Source organism: Triticum dicoccoides, chromosome 2A, assembly GCF_002162155.2.
Source record: "Triticum dicoccoides isolate Atlit2015 ecotype Zavitan chromosome 2A, WEW_v2.0, whole genome shotgun sequence".
NCBI classification, from domain to species: domain Eukaryota; kingdom Viridiplantae; phylum Streptophyta; class Magnoliopsida; order Poales; family Poaceae; genus Triticum; species Triticum dicoccoides.
The window spans coordinates 159,038,313-159,048,573 of NC_041382.1; the positions used below are offsets into that span (position 1 = coordinate 159,038,313).

The window sequence follows — 10,261 nt, forward strand, 5'->3', positions numbered from 1 at the left end:
TAGTGGCATTGGTTTGATTTGTCTGTGTGCGGTATAAATGGAACCTAGGTTTTATCTTGTCTCGTGTCGGGGGCTAGCGTGTAGGGGATTGCGGTGGCAACTCTGGCTCAAAGTTCATCGAATTATTTTCAGGGGGCGCCATAGTTGCGGTTGAAGAATTTACTTGCCTTTGTAACAAGAATGTTTAATATAATTTTAAGTATCATTAGACAAATATTTGTCGCATTCTTTAATATAAAAATAGATTTCCATTCCTGTCACTTCAAAAACTAGATGATGCCCCGCACTTTGTTGTGGAACCATGTTAAGATAAGCATAAATAGGTGATACAAAATATCTAAGCTTAGTAGAAAAGAAAATGTAAGGGTGTTCTCGGTTTATGTTTAAATAATAATAAAATATTTGAAGCATGTGACTAAACAACGTATAAAAGGGGCAAACTTTTCTATTGAAGTTTTTTTTATGAGTCAACTTTTCGATTGAAATTAACTTATGTCATTTGTTAAGAAATTGTGAAGCATGAACTACTTAGATTTGCTCTAACACATATACCGTCCATGTCTACACAAAATTAATAGAACTGTTTCTTACTTAGGATGGATTGGCTAGTAAAAAGAATGTAACTTGTTCATCTGCAAAGAAAAAGAGAGAAAAAAAATGTAACTATATGCATGGAATGTAATTTGTGACTACAAGCATGACTTAGCGGAGTGTCATACAACATAGAGAGGGGAAAATAGCTACTCCTTCAGATCTATAATAAGTGTCGTAATTTTGAACCAAGGTTGAACTAACCTTAGTTCAAAACTGCAACACTTATTTTGGATTGGAGGGAGTAGTAGATTACAACTAGTTTTTCCTTTTGAGAAACGGTAGTAGATTACAACTATTTAAATAGATGAACATAAGGCCCATTGTGCGTTCTGCACCGAGGGGCTTGCATTCCTTGACCCTAGATTTGGTACTTTGGAACAGTATGATTGGTTCCAACGATTTCGAGGACCAGATGATCTACGTTCCTCGCTGAGACTTTTTCAAAGATCCCGTTTCTCTTTTGCTTTGGTTGATGCCCGATCGAGACGAGTTGTTCCCTTTCTAGTTCGGTGCCATCACTGAATAAAGACACATGACGCACTCGAGAAAAGCAAACTGAAGAAACCATACGTGCAAACAGTGGAAGGATACCCTTGCCAGTTGCCACTGATTCCGGCTTTCCTCACTTGGCCGGCGGCAGCATCGCCGTCCACGTCCTCGTTGCCGACGGCCACGTTGCCACCGGCAAAGCCCCACCCATTATCCCATGTGAGGCCGGCGGCCGGCAGCCCCGACAAGGCGCACGACAGCACACACCGCTCATGGTGCTGACGGAAACCACGATTGCCACGGCAAAACACGACAGCGAACCCTGGAGGAATAATGACAAGCATTCACCGGGATGCTACAACGGGGGAACACCTGTATTCCATTATATAAGTATAATTTGTTGTCGTCTATAACAACAGCCATCACGAATCACCATGGCTCGGCCCATATCGGCCTTGACAAATTTCCTAAGTGGTGGTCATCTACGCCGAGGCCGGCCGGCCGGCCGGGGTCGTCATCACCTATGATGGAACTCCACCCAGCAGGCAAGGGGCAAAATTAACAAGATTGTCGATAGCTTTGAGGACTGGACTGGCGGACATTGTGGATCAAACACATACAAAAGAACCAAGAAGAATGAATGAATAACAGCGACAGGCTAGCTCTTCATCGGGCCTTCCTCGAGGTCATCAAGTTCCGAGGACAGCGGAATGCCGCTCGTTCTCGACTTGAGGGGCACGTCCTCCCCGTCCAGCATGTCGCTCTTGTTCCGCGGGATCGCCGAGGTGGCCTTCTTCTCAGACTCCATGGCCCAGCTATAGACCACCATGCCCATGATGGCAAGCAGCATCCCGAGTATGTTCTTGATGGTGAGAGCCGAGTCGAACAGAACCCAGCCGAGGATCAGCACGCACACCGTTTTCATGTGGCCCAGGACCTGGAAAGAGGTTGCAGAGAACCGCCCGATGCAGAGGTACTGGCTCATGTTGCAGAACACAGCCAAGGAGCATGAAAGCAGTATGAAGAACTGCAAAAGGATTGGCACAGGAGATTGTTAGAGCATAAACAAGCTGTTTTCAGACAAAAGCATTAAAAGCAGCACCAAGAGCTGCGTGATGATTAAAACAGAAAACATCACCACGAACTGCATTTATAACCACAAGCTAGAAGTATTGTTGTGGTTAACAGCAAACCACGAGTCATATAATATAAATTCCGCGTTTCTTAAGAAGGATGTTAAGCAAAACATACAAAACAAATAAGAGAAAAATCAGTGTTGTTACAGCTCCATGACATAGATGAATTGGAAAAGGAAATTGCTAACTTATTACAGTGGGGTACTAAGCAGTAGAGGAATGGGAAATGTCATAAATTCAAATACTTTAGTTAACATTGCCACGAATCTATAGCAGAAGATACAAGGCATTGTTTCATTAACTGAAAATTATGTGGCAGGAGTGAGAACTTACAGTTGCCCCTGTTGAAAAACTGTAGTTCAATAGCCAACGCCCATTTAGGTAGTAATCCACAAAGGGACCCAGTATAATAAGTGACACTGCCTGTATTGGTGCAGTTTTGCTCAGCAGCTCAAATGACCCAATGTTGTACTTCTTCTGAAAGGAGCCAATTGTCTGGAACAAGAACAGGTATTGTCAGAACCCAAAACGTAGTGGAATTTATTAAACTGCATAGGTGTTTTTATGGAACATAACTTGTAAACGGAAAAAGGAGTCCCGTTAGCGTTCAGTTTAAAAATGCAACTCTTCATCAACTAAGATCAGCAACTATCTTCCAAAACTTCAAGGCTACAATTATGTATCTAACATCGCCCATGAAAAGTCCAAAATACATTATCATCCCAAGATGTAGCAAGCCCAAAAGTAACCGCAGAATTTTAAAGGGATGTTCCACGATGCAAGGCAACAAAAGGCAAGAGAATACAGATATCATTGAATTCAACTGTAAATCCGCAGCTATATGACGTGATTTATTTATTTTTGAGAGATGATGTGAATTATTTACTCATGAAGCATACTGCAGGTTAACAATGAAAATGTTGGTTTTGGTTCCATGGCCTGTAACAGGCATATCACACTGTTAGCATGAGATTTCTTTGTTGCACAGTTTTAACTGGGCACATTGGAAAATCCACACCAAGGCACAGTAACTACGACAACTCACAATAATGATGATACTCAGTTAAAAAAACAATAATGATGATACAACAGTACTGCACCAGAAAGTGAAATCATTGAATGAGCAGAACCATACAATGCCCAGCTACTGAATATTTGGCTTCTATAGGACAATGTTTCACCAAAGCACCTATGTTGCTCGTTATCAGCAAAACACCTTGGCGTTATCATAATTGGCCAGACAACTTTCATATAGTGGAAAAGTTATAACGACATACAAAAATTGGCGTTATCATCATTGGTTGTACAACTTCCAACTATTGTGAAAGTCATAACGACGTACGTAAATCTTAGGAAACATTTCCAATTAGGATATCTACGCCTAGTATTTAACTTTCTAAGTAAGCAGGAATCTAAAATGCAGAAATTGTATCCAGACAGAGAAAATAAACTCACAATCTGTTGCAGCGACGTGCAGAACACAGCCACGCAAGCACAAATGAAGCCCTTAGCATTGACCTCCACATCGGTGACGGTGCAAATCCCGACGCCCGCTGCGACGACAACCACTGCCGATATAACCTTGGTTGTGTAGTGCTTGCTGTTGAGCACCCATTCCATCAAGCAAACCACCGGAATCATGCTCAGTTTGGAGATCTGTAAATTGGCATAGTTTGCACACGTTCTTGAGCCACAGAACAAGGCCACGTATTCGTATTCACGGCCAATGGCCAATAGGCAGCAGCGCAGGCACAAAGCGTGTTATACCTGATAGAAGCCGACAGAGTTGAGCATGAGGCTGAGGTTCATCCCGGTGATGGAGGCGTTGGCGACGAGCGAGAACCAGACGAGCTCCCAGAGGGGGACGTGCTTGGAGGCGGAGTAGCCGGTGGCCTTGGAAATCCACCCGACGAGCGCCGTGACGGTGAAGTGGAACCCGGTCAACGTGGTGGCTGCATTCGCGCAGGCGAGGGCAAACAAACGAAAAACAGGAGCGCGTCAGTCGTCAGATCCGCCAGCGACGAGCCCCCCAAGGCGGCGGATCCAGATCTGGGAGAGAGCGAGGGCGCGTACCGAAGGAGAAGGCGTAGCCGGCGGAGGACATGAGCTGCTTGTTGGCCATGATGAGGCCGACGGAGCTGACGACGTTCATCCCCCAGGCGCCGAGGTCGGACACCACCGGCGGCTTCTTCTCGGCCGGCTCCATCTCGCTCCTCGCAGAGAGGCCCGGTGGTGGAGGAGGGTAGGGCTCGGCGCGGTTCGTCTGGTCTGGTCTCGGCTCGGCTGCGCTGCGGCTCTGCCCCCGTCCTCGGTGCCTCACGCGGGAGGGGCCGCCCGCTCGGTTATAAAGGAGGTGGGGAGGGGAGGCGAGAAGAAGCGTTGCCGCCTAGGCACGGAAGGAGGGGAGTGTGCGGGGGGGTTTCGAATTGTGCAGCTGCCGCAGTGGCGGAAACGTCAACGGGAAGCCGGTGAAAATCCTGCGATTTCCGGGAGGGAGGGAGGGGGCGAGGTGGGTGGGTAAGAAGAGAGACGAGACGAGCCAACGAACGGCGGACGGGGAGGGGGAGGGAGGGAGGCGACGACAGGGACGAGATGTTCTCGGCTCGACCAGTTGGACGGATGGGTTGATGGATCTCTTCTCTTGTGATGGCCTGCCCTTTTTCGCTTTCCTTGCAGTTTCGCCTCGTTTTGCGCGTCGCGGCGCAGGATTTTTCCGACCTCGCTGCCCCGTTCAATTCAAAGCCGTCGCGACCGTTTCCGGCCCGCCGGTGCGGTAAAGCGACCCAGACCAGAGCCTCTCACTTTTCCATTTACCATACCCCGCCGTAGTAGTACTACGGCAAAGGGCACTCATCAGTTTAGTTCGTAATTAGTACTAGTTTAAGAAAAAGTGCTAGTGCTAGCACTCCCTGTGTGTAGTTCACTGTTGTTTTCTCACCCGTGTACTTGTGCAATACTATAATAGGGATAATATTACGATAATGATAACTGACGAACGTTAGCTGAAAAGGGATGACAAGCAAATATTTTTTTTCCGCAACTTACCTAGTTGGAGATGGCAGATCCTTCCCTAAGAAAAAGGAGAGGCCAAATCCTGCATTTTTTGCCACAAAATTTCTCTTCTCTTAAATAGTGTCATGCGTTTATGAAGAAACCGTCAACCTCACGCAACCAAAATTGCCACATCCGCAAATGTCAACCCTCTCAGCGAACGTTCGCCAGATATTGCGGTCCATATGTTATTATGGGTACAAAAGGATTTGAGAACAATGTTACTAGTTGATTTCGAGAAAATAAGGAAACTTGGGACCACACCACGGAATGAACTACCTTTCTTGCAGTGGCAAGCAAAGGGCGCGAGGAACTGGAAACTTTTCGTGTCAAGGTGGCATCGTGCAAAAGGGAGCCGTGCAATCACTTTCTTGATGTATAGTCGTGGTGGTGGTAGTCTACAGTCTAGTATTGTGTACGCTGCCTCGAGATCACCGCCTCCGTGTACAGTGTACTCCAGTTGCTAAAGGAATAGGACGGAATCTGTATAGATTGTTAAGGTTGTCGATAAGTGGTGACCACTAAACCTGGATGCACATTGCAGATATTTCTCTTGTGTGTCTGTGGTAGGCTTTCCACATTTAATCCTCTCGATGGGAACTGTCGTCGACGGGCCGATGGTGATTTGGCTGACCATTCGAAAGATGATCAGATACCAGGACCAAATTAAGTTGGCAGTACTTGTCAGATACTACTACAGTACTAACAATCTGACTTGTGGCCCCATATGGCAGAACAATGCAGGTTCGGCACGCCAGGTCGCCTTAATTTCTTCCGGTGATTGTTAGGCCACTGGGCCGTGGAAGTCGCTGGCAAGTTGGGATCGGGACATCTTTTGACCGAGGACCTTGCTTGCTGCACGTGTCACGGGAGGGGGAGGCCAGTTCATTTGACTTGGCAGGTACAACATTCGCCAAGCAAAAGGTCACATCACATGGCACATGCGTTGATGCATGGACAGATGGTGGCCAGTTCGAGGGGTTCATGTCTGCCTGAGTGCCCGTCCCGTCGCGCAAATAAACAAGTTACTGCCATTGACCCGCAGGTCCGGCAATCACCCCCACTTTCCGGAAAAAAATTCCGTGCATACCGGTTGCAAACCTCATCCTTGCAACCCGGACGTCATCTGCTGCCACGTGTACAGCTGGACAATCGCACGGCGTCCTTAATTTTGTCCAAGTGATACGCAACTCGGCTCCAATCGGCACACCAGCGCCGCCCTCGACTCGCGCGGCTCGGCTCCTTCCCTCTACAGCGGCTCGATTCGCACAGAATAGAGCATTCGATCCCGACTCCTAGACTCTGCGCACATAGCCGATCCGCCGCCGCCGCCGCCGCCGGGATTCGCTTCCGCGCCCGCCACTGGGAATCGCATCGCCGCCGCCGGGAGTTGCCTTGACTCCGGGCCACCGCCGGGAGTTGCCCCCGCCGGTCCCTGGAGTCGCATCCGCCAAGGCCGCCCGTGGCTCAAACTCGCGTACGCAAGATGTAATTTTCCCGGCCAGCTCTCCTCCTTCCGTGCAGTGCTTTGGTACATCTTTATGCCAAGCAACCTAGTAGTAGTATAGATTCCCTTAGATGAACTTTGTTCCAAAAATTGTAGCTGATGCTTTGTAGTTTGATTCTAATCCCGATTAATGATCAATAAATCTCTTCAAGTCTGAAAAGAAAAGAGATAGAGTACCTAATTAGCCATTCAATTTAGAATTGTGAACCATTCATAATTTGTAGGCATGATTTTGTCCATCATCCTACACATGTGTCGTATGGATTGTTGATTTACCGGCTGATGCCATATCAATTGATAGTGTAATCATGTGCCTCCTTTTTGACATGATGATTTACATGTACTGAATTGTTTTGTCAGCCTTGTATGGATAATTGCTAATGCAGGGTCTTGGACTTGTGATTAATCCAGGTAGTTGTATCTCTTTGCTACAATCCGAAGAAGTGGAGGGCAAGGAAATTGAATCTTATTTACTGTCTGTACAAGACTAGAGTCAATTGGATTGCTGCTGGGAGAGCTCCAGTCAAGATGGCGTTGCACAACATTGGTGCTTCGAACAAGGATGATGCCTTGTACAGGTGCAAGATGCCCAGAATCTTAACCGAAATGCAAAGTTGTGTTAGGCATCAACATGAGGGAACGAAGAGCGAACAGGAGGCCACCTACTCACGCAACAGCCACACTCCACCGTCGTTCTTCTATCCGAAGACCCTCAAGTTTACTGCTGGAACAACACAGCTACTGAGAAAACTGTTGAAGAAGACGCAATGGTTGCTGATGGAGTATACTTAGACTAGGAATGTCAAATCTTGCAAATTTGATGTTGAATTCATGACAACTATTGTACCAACCTATAGCTGATTGCTCTCCCTGACAATGTACTAATTAGTATACAATGTATCTTTTCCTATCAAATTCATATGGATAATATAAAATCTTCATTTTGCTGGATGTGTTTAAAAAAATCTGAATATTTCTCCATGTTTCTTTGATTTGCTATATACTATAGCGAAGGTGCTATTTTTTTCTACTGTCCTTGAGTAGGCCTAAACTTCAGTGTGAGACTCATTTTTAGTATGAAATCTGACAACCATTTAGACAGGCAATTGGAAAGTACTTGTATTCTAATACACCAGTTCATAAATTCTATAACTTCTTTAGAAAATAGGGGTACAAACTCATCAAACCTTGCAACTGGCACAATACTCAAACATTGTAAATGAAGACAAAATTCAGTGTGCTGCAGTACATCAATTAAAATTCATGGTATACCAGATTACATAAAAAAGATCATACTCCTTATATGTTGCGCCAAATACTATTCATCAAAATGTAACTTTTTAGCAGACGAGGACATTGTGGCATCCTGATGAACTCCAAGCAAAAGACTTGTGAATTCGCCTTGGATGAAAGGAGCGTACATAGCTGAAGGTTGCCCGTACGCATCATTTGCAAAGGTTGGAATTGCGGCATTAGTAAATCCACCTTGGATCAACGGAGCAGCCATGGACAAAGACTGCCCATACACATCAATTCGAAAGTTTGGCACTGTACTAGAAACGTCAATGCTACCAGTCCCAACATCCTGTGTCATATAATTTAAAATTGTTCATATAAATATGTAAGGAAAATATGAAAAGTGAATACTGAGTCCAAGTCATATGTTTTACCATCAATTCCTGTGGATGAATGCCATCATCCCTATTTCGTACTGCATTTTTTGGATCTTCTCCTATTTTCAGACAAGAGTTGAAAGATAAATTAAACACTAACTATAAAAGTATATAATAGAAAAGGCTTGCTAGAATGTGTAGGATCAGTACCTTTCTTTTTAGTACTATTCTTTTTCTTCCCTTTCTTCTTCTCAAAGGAGAGTTTTGACTGTTTAGTCTTTGCACCTTTTACCACCAGAGGAACTCTAATTGATATTGTACCTTTTAGTGTGTCGGTAGAAAGGTCAGTCGAAACTAGCGGAACCTCATTTGATTTTTTCTCCATCTTGCTGAGAGAGTTATCTGCTTGTACGTCAAACTTATCTATAACTTTCTCGAAATCAATAAAAAGTTCCTTTGATCGGGTACACTTCAATGCAACGGACGTGGCCTTCCGTGAGACACGTGCAGCATGCGTTTTCAAACTTTCCTCCTCAGTTCCTAGTTTTTCAACATAATATCCTCTCTTTGCATATTTTGTCCATCTTTTTAGTATATATTGTGATGGCAAAATGAAAACATCATTCACACTGAAAACTTTAAAAGCATGCTTGCACAATATACCTGTAAAATACGGATACCATATTTCATCAATTTGTATTAGAAACTAGTATATTGGAAATTAAATAAAGCATACATACCTATGGATTCATACTTTCTGCAACAACATGTAATGGTAGTATCCGCAGTATTGAGTATAACTTTTGTTCCATACTCACTATTCATATGTGTAACCATGTATGTCAACACTGACCCCTCAGTTTGTAACAATTTACAAGACATTGAAAATTGTCCTGTAAATTCTTCCTCGAACTCTGAATACATCCTCCTTGTATATGATTCGGATGCGGTCTTCAGCAAAGGTAACTTAGATGAGTAAGTAATCGGGTTCTTTCGACGCGAACTAAAATCTGCATCCAACTCATTTTCCCGAAGACTATGAGAAACCTTCTCACATTCTACAAGGAGTTCGGAGAGACCAAGTCTCCTACGAAATCTTTGCTTGAAGACATTATTCATACCTTCACTCCTTTGAGTCGAGTTCATATCAGCTATAAACGAGTCACGATAGACAGCAGCCCACTTTTCCCTCAACTCATACAACTTTGCCATCCATTCGTTGTCCTGGAGGTTGTACCGATCCAACAATTCATGCCACTTCTTGTTGAACTTATACTCTGATCTATCTTCATAAACACATCTCTTAAAATCAGGTAGAAACTTCTCAGGATGCTCATGAATTACATGTCCAAGATGTTTAGCAGCATTAAGATAAATGTGCCATAGACAAAGTCGATGACTTGTATTTCGAAACACATGTGCAACTGCTCCTGCCATGGCCGCATCCTGATCAGTGAAAATTGTGCTTGGGTGCTTACCTGACATTGCTGTTAGAAAGGTTTCAAACAACCAAACAAATGACTCAATGGTCTCATTATATAACAACGCTGCCCCAAAAATTATACTCTGCTTGTGATGGTTGGTTCCCAGGATTGGAGCAAAAGGCATTTCAAACTTATTAGTTTGAAACGTAGTGTCAAATGATATAGCATCTCCGAAACATGCGTAATCCATGATAGGGTGTCCGTCTGCCCAAAAGAAATTAGCAATCCGACCATCTTTCTCATCTACTTGAATGGCATAAAAAAATGTTGGATCCTCTCTCTGCTTATTTTTCAAGTATTCTAGAAGTGTTTGTGAATTATTTGATTCTAAGTACTTTTTGCGCTCACGACCAATCTCGTTATTGCAGTCCATCTTTGCGAATGGCA

General features: G+C 44.5%; 1 protein-coding gene across 1 annotated transcript; it reads right to left on the reverse strand.

Moving 5' to 3' along the window:
* Positions 1–1,436: 1,436 nt before the first annotated feature.
* Positions 1,437–4,720, reverse strand: LOC119353978 (UDP-rhamnose/UDP-galactose transporter 2-like). Its single transcript, XM_037620682.1, has 5 exons — positions 4,293–4,720; positions 3,987–4,171; positions 3,675–3,875; positions 2,553–2,714; positions 1,437–2,110 (listed from the first exon to the last, which is right to left on the reverse strand). Exons 1-5 carry the CDS (start codon positions 4,423–4,425, stop codon positions 1,742–1,744), a joined length of 1,050 nt encoding a protein of 349 aa, XP_037476579.1. The 5' UTR covers positions 4,426–4,720; the 3' UTR covers positions 1,437–1,741.
* Between the last annotated feature and the right edge of the window lie 5,541 nt (positions 4,721–10,261).